General features: G+C 56.8%; 1 protein-coding gene across 1 annotated transcript in view; it reads right to left on the bottom strand.

The window, feature by feature from the left end:
* The window catches only part of LRP5 (LDL receptor related protein 5), a 75,328-nt gene that overhangs the window by 11,896 nt on the left and 46,863 nt on the right, over nt 1–16,569 (bottom strand). Inside the window, exons 8-17 of the mRNA XM_087822049.1 lie at nt 16,167–16,383; nt 14,406–14,695; nt 12,293–12,519; nt 10,842–11,026; nt 9,370–9,693; nt 8,390–8,589; nt 5,040–5,248; nt 4,136–4,326; nt 3,319–3,528; nt 1,169–1,294 (exon numbers count right to left, since the gene is read on the bottom strand). Coding sequence (XP_087678175.1) covers nt 1,169–1,294; nt 3,319–3,528; nt 4,136–4,326; nt 5,040–5,248; nt 8,390–8,589; nt 9,370–9,693; nt 10,842–11,026; nt 12,293–12,519; nt 14,406–14,695; nt 16,167–16,383 — 2,179 coding nt within the window. The remainder of the gene's footprint in view (nt 1–1,168; nt 1,295–3,318; nt 3,529–4,135; nt 4,327–5,039; nt 5,249–8,389; nt 8,590–9,369; nt 9,694–10,841; nt 11,027–12,292; nt 12,520–14,405; nt 14,696–16,166; nt 16,384–16,569) is intronic.

Below are 16,569 nucleotides of genomic sequence, written 5' to 3'. Positions count from 1 at the left end.
AGGCCCTTCAAGCGCTTAAGGCTGCCGCATCTCCCAGGGCTCCCATCACCATCTCCTCCTCTCCTTTGTGTGGAAAGTTAACAGAAAACTAACCGAGGCCAGGAAATCGGCCAGAATTTCATTTTAATGTTTAACAACAGTCCTCAAACCCCTTGAAACCTAAGGAAAAGAGTACCTGTTTCACCCAGGAACGACGCATGTAAACCTTTACACTTTTGGAACCCGTGTGCCTCCCACAGAACTGCCAGCTTCTCACCTAGCTGAGCAGGACATGATGCAGGGGAGGGGATGTTTGCAAACACAGAAAGATACCTGGCTGTCCCCACTGGGCCCACCCGTGGAACATGCCAGGGAGAGCAGAAGCCTGGGTGCATTTGGCATCCAAAAGGAGCCAGTGGTGGATGTCTGCATGCTGAGACACCAACAAAGACCATGCACAGGGGCTGGGATCCAAGGGACCCAACAACAGCAGATGACATTCTTCCCAAGCTCACATGAAACATTCACCAAGACAGACACATGCTGGGCCACAAAACACATCTGAACAAAGCGAAAAGGATAGAAATCATACAATATCTGCTCTCAGACCACAGTGGGATTAAACTAGAAATTGGTAATGGAAAGAGAGCTCTGAATAACAAATGGGCCAAAGAAGCCACAGGAGAAATTTAAAAATATTTGAACTAGCCCGGCCGGCATGGCTCAGCACTTGAGCATTGACCTATGGTCCAGGAGATCGTGGTTCAATTCCTGGTAAGGGCACATGCCCGAGTTGCAGGCTCGATCCCCAGCAGGGGGCATGCAGGAGGCGGCCAATCGGTGACTCTCTCTCATCATTGATGTTTCTCTCTCTCCCTCCCCCTTCCTCTCTCTGAAATCAATGGAAATATATTTTTTAAAAATTAAAAATAAAAATATTTGAACTAACTGAAAATGCAAATGCAAATTATGAAAATGTGTGAGTGCAGCAAAAGCAGTGCTTAGAGGGAAATTCATAGCCCTGAATGCATATATTAGAAAAGGAAGGATGACAAAACAGACTAAGTCTGTTTTAGAGACTGAATGCCACAGGGACTATGATTTTAAAAGGATGCAGTGCAGCAACCAGTAGGCAGAGAATTAGGTCCCTGTCTAGCTTCCCAAGAGAAAGTATTGAGGTCATATCTACCGCCACAGGTCAGCAGGTTCTGCAGGAGCACGAGGTGGACCGGGCATGAGCACCGCGGTGTCCCGTCACCCTTGGCAATGCAGATATGGGAGCAGCCACCATTGTCCCGGGCACATGGGTGGGCCGCTGTGGAAACAAAAAGAGGGTGGGGGTCAAGTTGTGCCTCCCACCTCAGGAATGCAGTTCAGAGGGTGGAGGGGATGAGGGCCAGGTGAGAACTCACAAGAACTGGCACTCCTGTTGGCCAGGCCCCTACAGATCCTCCCACTTAATTCCCAGGGCAGCCCCTGGAATCTGTGTCTAGTGACATTGCATTTTGCAGATGAGCAGAGGCCGAAAGCAGTTACCAAACTTGCCCAACATCACATCCCAGCACATCTTCATCAGCTCCCATTGTGCCCACCACCATTACTCTACACTGCCTGCCTGCCTGTCTCTCTCATGGCATAGTGGGCTGACATCATTCTGGATTATCTGGGTGGGCCTAAATCTAATGATAAGTGTCCTTATAAGAGACGACAAAGGGATTAAGGGATAGATACAGGCGAGAAGGCCAAGTGATGACAGAAGCAGAGACTGGAACAATGTGGCCACAAGGAACACCTGCAGAGACCAGAAACTAGAAGGGACAGAGAACCATCTCTCCTCCCAGAGCCTCCAGAGGGAGCTGAGCCTGCAGACACCTTGATCTCGGACTTCTGGCCTTCAGAACTATGGGAGGACACATCTCTGTTGCTTTAAGTCACCCAGTTTGTGGTGAGTTATTCCAGCGACTGCAGGACACAGACACACACGGGAGTTAAAGTAGGAGGGTGCTGAGTCCCTGGGGAACTCAAATACTTCAACTAACACTGCATCCGATACCTAAAAGATGGGAAGGAGCCCAGGGAGGGGGTGTGGCTGACCTCCCTCAGGTGAGAGGAAATGGCAGAAAGCACTGGCTCCCCGCCCCCAGCAGTCAACACAGAAGTGACAAATTCACTGTCAGGGGTCACGCCCCGGCTCCTCCGAGCAGGGAGCCCAAGACCTCACCCAGACCCATGTGCTTGTACTCCACACATAATTCTAATGGACCCAGTTGCCAACTTGGAGGTGAGCAAGAGACAAACCCTGCAGCTAAAACATGAGCTCCGGCCTCAAACCAAGCCCATCACGTTTATTAGCCAACTGGCAGGGAAAATAACACCCTTTTCGAGCCCTGCTTCCCTTAGATGCAAAGTAGAATGATTGTGAAATATACAATAATGTAACGGTACAGTGAGCACAGGGGCTGCAGGCAGGACAGTCACGAAGTGGCCTGGCCAAGGGGGACCCAGGGGAGAAGCTCATCCACGAAGAGAGGGACACCTGAGCTGAGTGATGGTGAAGAAATAACAGGAGTTACTCAGTCGGAGACGGAAAGATGATTGCACAGAGGGACTCTAGGGAGCGGGGACATGGCCAGTGGGAGGGTGAGGGGCTGGGGTGAGGCTGGTGAGTGGAGCATCCCCCAGGGCCTTGAAGGTGGCCAGGCCCTGGGCATCACAGGACGGAGACAGTGATGGCCCTGCTGACCACGATGGCAGCCCAGGTTGGCTCACTGAATGGAGAGGGAAAGGACAGAGCCACAGGTAGACACCTACACACACGCGCCCCATATGCTCATTTATGGAGGGCGTGGAGGACCACGGGGTCCCGGGGTAGAGGTCCCTCCCTCCTAGGCCCTTGGGCAGGGCAGGCTGCGGGAGGCAGAATCTAAATAGCCCCTATTTCCCACCAGCACGGGGACGTGACTAGCTAGCATGTCCGTGGTTTTGCAGATGTAACCAAGGCTACTAGTCAGTTGGCCTGAGCTCGTCACAAGGGAGACTTAAAGAGGGGCCGAATCTAATCACGGGCCCTTGAAAAGCAGGGCGAGCTCTCCCGCTGGAGGAAGTCAGAGATTCGGATCTGTCGCCGATACGGAAGGCAGCCCGGGCGAGGACCTGAAGGCGGCCTCTAGGAGCCAAGAGCGGTCCCCGGCCGGCAGCCAGAACGAGGTCCTCAGTGCCACCACTCTCACAGTGGCCCGACCTCCTGTTTCCCCAAGGGCCGGCTCGGGGTCGCTGTGCCGTGAGTACGTGCCCACCCTCCCCCGCCCACTCCCACACCACTGCCCAGCCCCGACGTACAGAACTCCTCCAGGCTGACGTCCTCCACGGCGTGGATGCCGGTCAGGTGGGTGACACGGCCCTGGACTCGTGTCCTCTTGTCCCCAGTGGTCTTCTCCACGCGCTCAATCATCTGCTGCTGGCGGTCGATCCAGTAGAGATGCCTGCCCAGCACGGTCAGGCCCACGGGCTGCACGATGTTGGCATCCTCCAGCGTCAGGCGGTTGGCCCCTGCAAGTGGGACAAGTGCCCCTGAGTGGCGGCTGACCTCTAGAGCTCCATCCACGCTCGGCTAGGGAGAACAGAGGGCTGCCCGGGAGCCTGGGGGACTCCACACTGGGGCTGGGAGCTGGGGGAGATCTGAGACCAGCCCTCGGACAGCCCTGCCCCCACTTGGGCCAGCCTTGGGATCAGGGACATGGGACCCCAACCGTGGACCCTCGCAGCCGGCCCCCAGTAAGCAGGGTACCTGTCCCACCCTACCCCATCTTAGAGAAGAAAAGGCCCTCAAAGCACCCATTCTCACTCCTCTCCAGCCCCCGGGCCTCCTGGTCTAAGGCGGCCCCCCGTGAACTTGGGCACTGGGGGCAGAGGCTCCACCCCACGCTGTGGGGCCGAGCAACCGGCTCACCCTCTCTGAGCCTCATCTTCAGCCTCTGCCGCACAGGGATCCTGGCACCCTTGGTGGAACTATGTGAGGTGAACATCAAGCCCCAGCACTGTCCCCGCACAGAGTAGGTCCCTGGCAGCCGTGGCCACTGCTACCACTGTTGCCCACGACAAGGAAGGCCAGGTGTCCCGGGAAGGTGAGACCTGTGGGGACGCCCAGGGCACGTACCTGACAGGTCACAGCTTTCGATGCGCTTCAGGTCTGCGTCCACCCAGAAGAGCTTGCCCAGCGCGTTGTCCACCACGAGGGCCACGGGGCGGATGAGGCCCGTGGTGAAGAGGACCTCGCGTTCGGTGCCATCCAGGGCCGCACGCTCGATCTTGGCTGCTCGGTCCTGCATGTTGGTGAAATACAGGTACCTGCGGGAGGGGAGGGGAGGGGAGCAGGTGAGGGGCAGGTGCTGTGTCCGGCCATCTCCTCAGCTAGGATCCAGCTTGCAAAGCACCCGTCAGCCAGCTTACTGTCATGTGGGTTTCGGTCCCCCTCCCACCCTGGCTATTCCCTTTGGGACCCTCAAAGTCTATCAACATGTCCCAGGTGCCCTCCCACCCATCAGAGAACCCGAGGGCCAACAGGTGGGAGCATCAGGGACCTTTATGGAGGGAGAAAGCTCTCCGGAGGGGAAGCTGTGCCCAGGCACAGCCAGCTTGTGAGGTAGTGAGTTCCCTGTGCTGGACCATATGCCAGTGAGTAAGGAGCCAGCACCTGCGACGCCATGGAGGGGATTTCTGTATAAGGTTCAAGTGTGATGGGGAGGGTAGGAAACCTATGAATGGGAACTGACATCCTTCCTGTGTCTCAGTAAAAGCTGAGCCCCCCCCACCCCGCACTTGCTTCCTGCTGGGGCCATCCCTGGGTGTCTGCTTCCCGCTGTGGCCCTGCGGGAGCTAGTGTTTCCATGTCCTGCTCTGGCTGCCGCGGGGGACCTCAGGGAGCTCCTGACCAATGGGAATGTCGGGGGTGGAAAACCCCTCCCAGCCCGAGAGGCCGATGTTCACCAAGGGTCGTGGGCCCGCCCAACGGGGTGCAGCCCCCCACATCATGGCGTCCGCCTGCCCCTCTGGCCTCGCACCCTCGCTCGGCATTGACGGCGATGGCCCTGGGCTTGTCTCGGTCCCCACGGAGCACCACGCCCATGGCCTCCCCGTTCAGCCTGTGGACGTTGATGGTGTTGGTGGCCTCGCACGTCCAGAACAGCGTCCGGCTGTAGACATCGATGCTAAGATCATGGGGCTGCCTGTCTGGGTTTTGGTTCTGGCTCGGAGAGGTCAGAATGAAGGGCTGTAAAACAGTGAGAAAGGGGCGCCGGCTAAAGGCGTGGGCAGGAGGGTGGAGCCTCAGGGCCTGAGCTCAGGCCCAAAGTCAAAATTCCAGGCCAGCAGAATCGGCTCTGTCACTGGAGAGTGACGCCGACGCCCACGACAGCCTCGGGGAAGAGCTCTCGCCCACCCACCCGGATCTCAGGCCCACCCACTCGGGACTCAGCCACCCAGACCAGCGCTGTCATTCTCCTGGTCCTGTCCCTGCACACGCGGAAGGATCAGCCGACGGCAGAACAGTCAACCCAAGATCACGGCCCCCTTCTCAAGACATCTCTCTTCTCTCTTGTTTTCTTAGACTCATGCTTTTGAATTAGGGACATCAAATCTTGCTGTTTTTCAAATTTAGGGTGACAGCACACAGTGTACAGCCCAACCCTCTTCCCTAAGGGAGAGGCCAAGGGTACAAGGCCAGTGAGGAGGCAGGGCCAGGTGAGGGTACAGGGCCGGGTGAGGTTGCAGAGCCAGGTAAGAGCCAGGTGAGAGCCAGGTGAGGGCCAGGTGAGGGCCAGGTGAGGGCCAGGTGAGGGCCAGGTGAGGGCCAGGTCAGTGCACAGGGCCAGGTCAGGGCCACGTCAGGGCCAGGGCAGGGCAGGTGAGGGCCAGGTCAGGGCACAGGGTCAGGTCAGGGCAGGTGAGGGCACAGGGCCAGGGCCGGGCAGGTGAGGGTGCTGAGGCAGGTGAGGCCTAAAACCAGACTTTAGGACACCAGTCCTCAGGGCAGCCAGCTGAGAACCACACAGCGTGAAACAAGAGGCTGCCCACATCCCTCCCCAAGAGACCAGCTCTAATGGCGGGCCAGTTTTATAAAAACTGAACCTCAACTTTAGTGTAAGTAGCAATCCTTTGGTTGATGCCTCATTTCCAACCAGAATCCTACTCAACACCACGATCAACAGCTCCTCCGCCAGCCCAAGGCGCTGCTCAGCCAGCTCACACTGCTCAGGGCAGACTGTTCGCGCGAAGGAGCAACCACAGTGCCCACGGATGGGTGAAGGGAGAAGCAAAACGTGGTCCAGCCGCACAACGGAGTATCATTCAGCCTCAGCGAGGAGGGAAACCCTGCCACCTGCCACAGCAGATAAACCCTGAGGTCATCAGCTCAGCGAAACAAACCAGACACAGAAAGACACATGACTTTATAAGCATGATTCTGCTCCTATGAAGTACTTAGAATAGTCAAATTCAGAGACAGAAAATAGGATGGTGGGTGCCAGGGGCCGGGGGAGGGAGGGGGGACTAAGTGTTTACTGGGGCCGAGTGTCAGCTTGGGAGGTGCACAGCTCTGGAGACAAGGGTGGTCATGGCTACACAGCAATAGGAACGTAACTAATGTCACTGAACCATACGCTTAAAAACTATTAAAAGGGTTCTGTCATGTATACTTATCACAGTAAAAAATTTTAAATAGCTAGGAAAGAAAACTTAGACAAGTAGATAATAATTTTGAAACATGATCTGTGAGGGCTGGGTGGGGTGCCCCAAACACAGAATTGAAGCCAGAGCCACCAGGAGGGAACCCTGCTTCCAAATTCAGTGAAAACCCAGAAGCTGCTCCTAAAAGGACTTTTTCTTCCAATTCTTTCCCCACATTTGCCCGGACACCATAAAAGGATGCCTGGATGAGGCACTTTGCACCCCGCAACTGTCTCAGCAGGGAAGCCGCAGTCCCTCAATTAACACTCCCCTGCTCTTTCTCGAGGGACTCCCCGTGATCGCCACCTCCACCAAGCCGGATGAAAGAAACCCATTTCCACCAGGCTCCGCGCCGCGGAGATGCCCGCGGAGAAGACGGCGCAAACCTCAAAGGGTGGCCTGTCAGCTTCACATCCCGGCTGAAGAATTTTGTTGAAAGCTATGCCCACCCATCCCTATAGCAACAGCATCCAGCTCAGGGGAGGGAACAGCAAAACCTTCTTTACAGACACGAAAGTCATCTGAAAATCTCCACCAGTGAGCACGTCTCGCCATCACTGTTGTCACGGGTCTCAAGAGTTCACCGCGGTGACACAGGCCCCTGTACTGACCGCTGGGCTGAGACGGAGGCCATCTGGTTCTGTGGCTTTTGTAAAAGGGGCCTTTGGAGCCCAGACGGTGTGGCTTACTGGCTGCGCATCGACCTCTGAGCCAGGAGGTCACGGTTCGATTCCCAGTCAGGGCACGCGCCCGCGTTTCCGGCTCGATCCCCAGTGGGGGGCGCGCAGGAGGCGGCCGATCGATGGCTCTCTCATCATCGATGTTTCTCTCTCTCTCTCCCTCTCCCTTCCTCTCTCTGAAATCAATAAAAATATATTTCTTTAAAAAACGAATGTGTTCCAACGCAGAGATGTACCAGGGACCGTCTGAGCAGAACACAGGTTTCACACTTACAGGCAACTTCAGCCGTGAGAAGCACCAGGTAAATGCACTCAGCACCGGGCCGAGTAGGAAAACACCCCCCCAACACCCTGTCCCCCTGTGAGCCCCCACATTCACTCCACCATCTCAGAAAACCCCACAGGCTCGACCTTCTGACACCCAGGTCCTCAGCCAACTTCAGGTCCCCTCGAGGTAAGGTGCCATCTCCAGGGTGGCGTTTATGTCCCGAGCCATTTAACACCTGCAGAGTGGTGCTCCTGTCTTAGGCTCCTGTCTTTTTTTAGCGTCTCAGTGACAAAGTTTTGAGTAACGTGTCCCAGCCCCATTTTCCCCATGAGCCCTGTGGCTCGTGCTGTGCAATTTTGCAGTGTGCTGATTTTTACAACACATTCGCTGTATTATAGCGGAACTGACTATACAACTCCTGTGAAATAAGAAGAAATGCAGAACAAGCAATACCAACTACCCTGCGCAAAACCACCGTGGAAGGAAAAAAAATCCCGCGGGGTGTGACACTATCCCCCCAGCCAATGACTTCAAAAACTATAAAATCCAGTTTCTACACATAATCAGTCTAAGAGTTTCACACGGCTCAGGTAATGACATGATCGGAGCCCAAATCACTGTTTACCCAAAACTGTTCTGGGGGCACCCTCACGGCTAAGGAAAGTGGGCGGAGCCCGGAGGCGACAAGGGCGCGCTTCCTCGCGACGCCCCGCCCCCCGCCCCCCGCAGGCCCACTTGCCTGGGTCCCGTCATCCCGGGCTCGCTTGATGTTCTGGCGCCCATCCACCCAGTAGATGAACTTGTCCAGGGGGTCGTAGTCGATGGCCTTGACGTTCCTCAGCCCGTGCAGGGGCAGGATGAGGTCCGGGCTGTGCTGGTCGTCCGGGATCATCCGGCTGATGGCGCTTTTCTGGCTGAACAGCAAGAAGGTGCTGGGCGCTAGGGTGAGGCAAACAGACGGGGCCGCAGGTCAGCACCCAGCAGCCACGGGGAGGACGGCGCTGCGCGCTATCACGGGGAACAGACCGTGTGTGCACCCCCGGCGTACGGGGGAAAGGCTGCTCTGGATCCCTGCCTGGACTCCCACCTGGCTCAAGCCTTACCGGACCCGCGGTGTGACCTTGCACAGGTCCCTAGGCATCTGTCAGGTTCCCTACCTGTGAAATAGGGACAGTGACGCTTCCCGCCCTATGGCCTTGAGGATTAAACGAGTGCCACAGAAAGTACTTAGGCCCAGCCAGCATGCTCAGTGGTGGAGCACTGACCCAGGATCCAGGAGGTCGCGGTCCAATTCCCGGTCAGGACACATGCCCGGGTTGCGGGCTTGATCCCCAGTAGGGAGTGTGCCGGAGGCAGCCGACCAATGACTCTCTCATTACGGATGTTTCCATCTCTCTCTCCCTTCCTCTCTCTGAAATCAATAAAAACATATTTTTTAAAATAATTTAAAAAAAAGAAAGTACTTAGAACGACGCCTCCCTCCCTAAGTGAGGGTGCTCCCCCCGGGGACTGGTTTTCACATCCAGGATTCCGCACTCGGGACCTGCCAGCTTAGGGCTTGGCCCGTCTATTCCTGTCTTGATGAAGCAACAGGTCCCCCCCCAGCCCAGGCCTCCAGGCAGCACCGCGGGGTGCGCGCACCAAGGTGCCCTGTCCGCCCGGCCGCAGAGCCAGCGGGCGTAACGCGGGGTGAGGCGCGGCGGGGAGCGGGGCACTCACGGCTGCAGTTGCGGCTGCTGGGGTCCAGGGTGTAGTGCGAGGCACAGCTGCAGCGGTGGCCGCCGGGGACGGCGAGGCACAGCTGCCCACACTGCCCGTTGTTGGGCACGCAGTCGTTGAGGCCGTCCTGGCGGGAGGAGTGGAACACCAGGATGTCCATGACGAAGTCCAGGTGGCCCTGGATGAGCGTGCGGTTCCGGCCGCTGGTCTTGTCGGCCCGCTCGATGCTGTGCAGGTTCCAGTCTGTCCAGTAAATGTAATCGCTGTACTGCGTCAGGCCGAAGGGGTGCGGGAGGTCGTCGGCGATCACGACCCGCTCCTGGCCTGCGTGGGGACACACGGGCGGGACGTCAGCTACCGCACAGGGCGCCCACCAGCCTGGCCGCCTGTGCCGGGGCCGGAGGGTTCGGCCGCTCTGGAAAACGGGCAGGATCGACCTTCGTCGTCTGTGCACTGACCCTGGGGGCGGGCGACTCTGCTGTGCACGGAGCATCGGGAGCACAGCGGGCACCCGGTGACAGGAGCGCGCGGCCAAGAGCTGGAGACAACCCAAAGGCCCGCCACTCGCAGAACGGAGGAACGGTGGTGGGGTCTTCATATAATGTTGTAAAAAAGAGTAAGAACGTGGGGGGCCTGGGGGGCCCTGGGGCAGGCTCGGGGCACGGGCTCAAAGACTTTCAGAGCTGGCGGTTGGCCTCGTAAGCCAGGACAGTCGGCGTGCCGGGTGGGTGTGGCCCGTCCCAAGCAAAAGACAGGACACTGGGCTTCTAGTTCTGTTCACACCTGGGACAGGGCATTCAGCCCCCCATGCCTCAGTTTCCTCATCTGTAACATGGGCACAACCACTCCCACCACGGGTGACAGCAGCAGTGATGAGGGCGGAAGCTAGATTCTCCCCACTGCCCCACCACCCAGGGAGCTGACACGACCACACCACTCCAACAGCACAGCAGAGTTACATGATCTGGGTTCAAATCCTGTCCCTACTGTTGGGTTCCCCACCTACTTGGAACAAGGTGTGTTTTTTTAATCTAATCCCAGGGTGTTGGCTGTGGCCTGTGAGTGGCCCTAGAATAAGGCAGGTGCTCAAGGTGAAGACTGAGTGTGTGGCCCTGGGGTCTGAGCTGCGCTCTGTGACCCCAGGCAAGTCCTGTCACCTCCCTGGGCCTCAGTTTCCCCATCAGTGAAAATTTCTGCCATAAGTCAAATCAGAGTCCTGGCTCAGGACTTAGCTGGAACCCAGCTTTCAGTGCTACAAACAGCAGCCACCAGGGTCTGTGGACATGCCCATGGCACAGCTCGGAAAGGGACAGCCCTTGAGAGGGGAAGGCTGGACGAGCGTTAGGGGCATGTCCACACCTCCCGTAGGGCCCAGGGGCTCGCAGGCCAGAGGGCGTGGTGCAGGGGGGCTGACAGGTGACCGATGCTCTAACCAAGGCCACCCCGTCCCCACAGGACCCGCCGGCCCTCACCCAGCATGTTGGACGACTCGATCATGTTGGTGTCCAGGTCAGTCCAGTAGAGACGCTGGTCAGCGTAGTCAATGGTGAGGTCATTGGCCCGGCCCACCTTGTCCACCAGCGTCATGCAGTTGGTCCCGTCCATGAAGGCCCGCACGATCCTTGGCTTGCCGCCCCACTCGGTCCAGTAGATGTAGCTGGAGGACATGGGGGAAAGTCGGGGAGGCTCAGGGGCGCCCACACTCACGGAGGGCCGGGAACATGACCGCCACCATCCCCTGAGCTCAGACGAAGCCCAGAAGAAGCTGCGTCCACGGCATCCCTCCCGGAAGCAGGGAAGAGGCAAGACGCCTGAGCCCCCCGCCACCCGCCACCCCCCGAGGGGCCGTCACTGGGCTACCTCCTGCCTCCTGAACCCCCGCAGCAGCTCGCCTGCAGGGGAAGGGTGACAGCCCCGCCAACAGACACAGACAGGTGCACCGACAAGGTGGCCCTGTGACGGGACAGCTAGGCTGGGATGCCGTGTCAGGGACAAAAGCTATCTAAGCGGGACAAGATAACCAGTGACAAGGGACCAGGACGAACACGGGCAAAGCAGGATATAAGGGAGCAGGAAAGAGGACCCCCGGGGAGGCTGGTGCTGCAGGGCCAGGATCCAAACAGCTCCGGGAGAGGAAACTCGAATCCTCCTTCCAGGATCGGGCACATGGGACTTGACCTTTTGCTAAAACCTGGACCTCCCTGCTCTGCCATCCCGAAATCGTTCCTTCCCTAACAGAGTGTGCAACAGGCTGGGTTTGGGGTGCTCCACACACACAGCTGATGCTTTATGGGACGAACGTGACGTCAGATGCTCAGAAAAGGAAACTCCCGAGCAGAGGGAGGCTCCACCCTGGACCCCGCACCCTGGGGCAGAGCCCAGGCCGCCAGCAGGCAAAGGCCCGAGTGTTAACCCTCGGCTGAGAGGCCCACATGAAGCCTGAAGTCCAAGGAGCTCAAAGCCAGCCCCGAGGCGGCGGAGTCCGGTGACACGGGGCGAGGGAAAGAGAACAGGACCTCCTGGCCCAGCCCTGCTCCGACTGGTTATGGGACCTTGGGTAAGCCCCTCAGCTTCTCTCAGCCTCAGTTTCCATCTCTGTATAATTAGGGACAAAAATGCCCAACCCTCCCGGACACCGCAGTGAGACAAGCCATGTGAAAGCCCCCAGCGCAATGCCCACCACGGTGGCCGCCATTCCTTCCCCTGCTCGGGGTCTCAGTTTCCCCCTGTGAAATGAACCAGACGATCTCCTAGGGTGCAGCCAGCCCAGGCCACCTCAACACGAGCGGCGGTCAGTGCTGCTCTGACCACAGAGAGCCAGCAGGGCGGCCACCCGCCCGTCCTGGGTCATCGCCGTGCTGGCTGACGTCGAGGTGGGAGGGGGACAGGGACACTCGTGCAGGACAGAAACGGCGGGCCTTACCCCTTGGTGGGGTCCAGGGCCAGCGACCTCGGGTTGTCCAAGTCCCTCCACACGAGGACCTGCCGGAACTGCCCATCCAGCCGGGCCACCTCGATCCTGTTGGTCCCGGTGTCCGCCCAGTAGAGGTTCTTGCCCATCCAGTCGACGGCCATGCCTTCAGGGTAGTCGAGGCCGAACTCGATCACATGCTCCACCGAGCTCCCATTCAGGAAGGCACGGCTGATGGTCTGGGAGGCGGAGACAGAGGGCCACCATTAGAACCAGACATTTAACCATGAGATGCTCGGCCACCTGGAGCAACTACTCAGCAGGCTGGGGCCAGATCACCAAGATTCAAGAGTTTTTAAATGAACTTGTCAAATATAAACATTTTAGAAAAAGCATTTGGCTATACTTACATATAGTATATATAACTATTTATTTTATGTAGTTGTAAAATAAGTTATACGTAAATTACATATTACATATATCATGAACCTTAAAAACAGCTGTGTCCTTCCATTCAGCAATCTTCCTCCTGAAATTTTACCCAAAGGGATGAACAAAAATACAGAACTACTGGAAATACAGAGGGGGCTTCCCCGCAGAGACCTTTACTGTGGTTGCTCAGAGCCGGCGAATGTGGAAAGGACCAGAAAACACTTAAGATAAGGGAATGGTCAGGTACGACAGGGAATATCTATGCAGCAGAATCTTTTACACACTTAAAAAATTCTGTTAAGAGCTTACAAAAGGCTAATAAAATAAGTGCCTGCTAAAACGTTAAGTGAAAAAAGAACAGGAAACAGAATTCGAGGCAGCATATGACTGTGATTAAAAGAGAAATAGTATCAGAGGGAGAAAACCTCCAAGGAAATACACAGAGGTGTCAGCGACGGCTGAGCTGGGCTGGTGGGCTGATGGGTGACTTTCATTTTCTCCTTTGTACTTTTCTGTATGTTTCCCTCTTTCTACAATGACCCCTGGTGGCTTTTAAAATCAGAAAACTCTTTAAGAGACACCATATAAACGGCAGAAAAAAAGGCAGGTGGTTCAACCGTTTTAGCTGTAAACACTGTGCTTCAGGATAGGGGTCCGCAAACTTGCTCTGTGAAGGGGCAGGCAGGCAGGTGGTAAATATTTTAGGCTGCACGGGGCACGGGGCCCTGTCACAGTTCAACCTGAAAAAGCAGTCGTGGACAATCCCTTAACAAATGCGCGTCGCCGTGTTCCAATAAAACTTTATTTACAAAAGCAGGGGGCCGGCCCACGGCCAGTCCACCAAACTCTGCTTTCCCTGTATTTAGCCAGGATGTTCACATGTGCACCACGAATGAAGAGCGAGCTTGCTGAGCAAGGGCACACTGGGAGGGAGTGGGCGGGTGAAGCTAAGGACCGCGTCACAAGTGTTTCCTGGCCACGCAATCGCCCTAGAAAAACCAGCCCCCATGTGGGTCTCCTGGATCTGCTCATCGCAATCATTCATGTTAGTTTATGGAAACAGGCTCACTAATATTTTATTGGCTTGAGTTGAGTTACAATAAATATTTTTTAAAATTTAAAAGCCTAGCCCGGCAGGGCGTGGCTCAGCGGTTGAGCGTCGACCTAGGATCCAGGCGATCAGGGTTTGATTCCCGGCCAGGGCACATGCCCGGGTTGCGGGCTCGATCAATGACTCTCTCATCGTTGATGTTTCTGCCTCTCTCTCCTTTCCTCTCTCTGAAATCAATAAAGATATATTTAAAAAAATAAAAATAAGAAAATAAAAAAATAAAAGCCTTGCGCTGGCCAGCGTTGCTCAGTGGTTAGAGCATCGACCCGCGCACCGAAGGGTCATGGGTTCGATTCCTGGTCAAAGGCACATACCTGAGTTGCAGGCTCAATCCCCGGCCCCAGTCAGGGCGAGAGAGGGAGGCAGCCAATCGATGTGTCTGTCTCACATCGATGTTTCTCTCTCTCCCTCCCTCTCCTTTCTACTCTCTCTAAAAAAAAAAAAAAAAAAAATCAATGAAAAAAATATCCTTGGGTGAGTAACGAAAAAACAAACAAAAAAGTTTAAAAGTGTCTGAGGCAGTCCCACTGCAGGCAAGGTGCCGACAGGTAAGCTGTGAGCAGGACGCCAGGCAGACTGTACCTTCAGGCTGACGTCCGTCCAGTAAATGTGATTGTTGGACACGTCGAAGTCCAGCGCGGAGGCCTCCTTGACGCCCGTGAGCGGGATGGCCACGTCGTTGTTGTTGGTCTCCAGGGAGATCCTGTGGATGGTGGCTCTGCTGGTGAACACCAGGAAGGCCTCGGGGACGATGCAGGTCTTCATGTCGCTCAGCAGCTCCAGGCCGATGGGGCAGCCGCACTTGGTCGCACGGGGTGTGAAGAAACACAGGTGGCTGCAGCCCCCGTTCCTGTCGGCACACGGGTTGGTCCCTGCAAGTCAACACACGGGCCCTACGGGTCAGCAGCGCGGCAGAGAGCAGGCGACTGGTCCACGGTCACGTGGCTTTATTTCCGCCAGACATGAATGGGGACACTGGGTGGAGACCACGGAAGCCCAGGTCCTCCCTGGGACAGGAGTGGCAGTCACAGTGGGTCCCAGCGGGTCCCCGTGTATTGCCTCGCTCTGACCACACAGGGGCCCTGGAGGCAGAAGCCAGTCCCGTCCGTTTTGCAAAGGAGGAAACCGAAGTGCGGAGCAGTTCCCGAAGGTGACGCAGGAGTTAGGGAGGAGCTCAAGGAGAAAAAGGGCCGGGAGGTGGAGCCCCCGGACCCGAGCTCCGGCTCAGGTTGGGCACAGTAATGCCCCGAGGAAATGATGGGACAATCGTCCTTCCTGGGGCTGGACTCGGGGCCGCTGACCGGCCGGGACCTGCGGCCCCACCGGATGCTTCCTCGGATTCACGACACTCTCAGCCAGCTCGGGAACTCAGACGTGCCAGGACGGCCAGAGGCAACGCATCCTTATTAAAACTGATGGTACTCGGCACGCCCATTTATTTGGGGCCAGCCGCTAATCTCACCCATCTGCTGGGTGCTGGTAGAATTGGCTCTAATTTGATGTTAAGTATTTCAGCTAAAAAAAGAATGCTTTTCCTGTCTCTCTCAGTAAATCCTCAGATGAGAGAGAGAGAGAGAGAGAGGGGAGAGAGGGGAGGGACGAATGACCCTAATTTCTCAACTTTAAATCACACCCCACGGATACGTCTTTTTTTAGCATCTTCGGGGTTTTATTTGTTTTTTAAACAATCACTCACAGTGGGCCCCATGGTCTACACTGGACGGTGAGTGTGTTTTACAAGGTGGCTGGTAAAAGAGTGTGTGCTGATTCCATCACCTGTGTCTCGGGAACGCAGGTTGGGACTGAAGGCCCAGGGATGCAGAAGGGGGGCCCCTCCCCGGTCGGCCCACCCGCCGCACCTCGGGGCCTCTCTCAGCGGTCCCCTCTTCCGGCAAACCCTACCCTCAACCTGCTCCTTAAATTCCAAGCTCAAAAGACCTCCCTTTTATTTTATTCCCTTTTTCTTTCTTTCTTGACTTATTTTCATTCCTTTTATTTCCCTCCCTTGCATTTTAAAGCCAGGCATTCCTCTAACACCCAGCTATGGCCTTTGGGCAGCAGGACGCACGGCCGGTGCTCGGTGTCAGCCATTCTTGGAAAGTCACTGCCAGCAGCGCCCAGTCACTATCCGCAGTCAGTACACCGCCCCGCGCCCACCCGCCCCTAACCAGATGTGATCACCATCTCCCGTCCTGCCCACAACCCGGGTGAGGCTCCCCAGCTGGACAGTTATGCCTCCAGTATTGGTCCCCAAACTGGACCGAAGGGCAGCCACAGCCCTTTAGGTTCTTCCTCACACCAGTGGGCACAGCTGCCCCGTGGCTGGAGGCTGAGCAGACTCACCAAAGACCTTGGCCACGTTCACGGCCTTGAGCCCCATCAGGTCGGGCAGCTGATCGATGATGACATCGCGGCTGGCCTTGACCTTGTGCACGCGCTCGATGCTCCGGCGCTGCCAGTCTGTCCAGTAGATAAAGTCCCCCAGCAGCGTGAACCCGAAAATGTGCGGGAGCTTGTCCTCCAGGAGCGTCCGCCTCTTTGTCCCGTCGATGTTGATCACCTGGCGGGACGGGAGACGCAGGCATGAACCAGACTTGGGCCCGAGCTGCCCGAAACAGGACTGGGGCTGGACTCCCAGGAGCCGCAGCTCCTTCTGCACCTCGAGAGGCCACCACAGAGCTGGTGACATCACTCATCCAGGAGCTGGATGAACGGCATCGTCAGTGGGGGCTGGCTCGGGGCCTCC

The sequence above is a fragment of the Miniopterus natalensis genome, chromosome 11 (genome assembly GCF_054644295.1).
Source record: "Miniopterus natalensis isolate mMinNat1 chromosome 11, mMinNat1.hap1, whole genome shotgun sequence".
In the NCBI taxonomy this organism is placed as follows: domain Eukaryota; kingdom Metazoa; phylum Chordata; class Mammalia; order Chiroptera; family Miniopteridae; genus Miniopterus; species Miniopterus natalensis.
The sequence above is the reverse complement of the archived record's forward strand: the minus strand, read 5'-3'. Positions and strand labels throughout refer to the sequence as shown.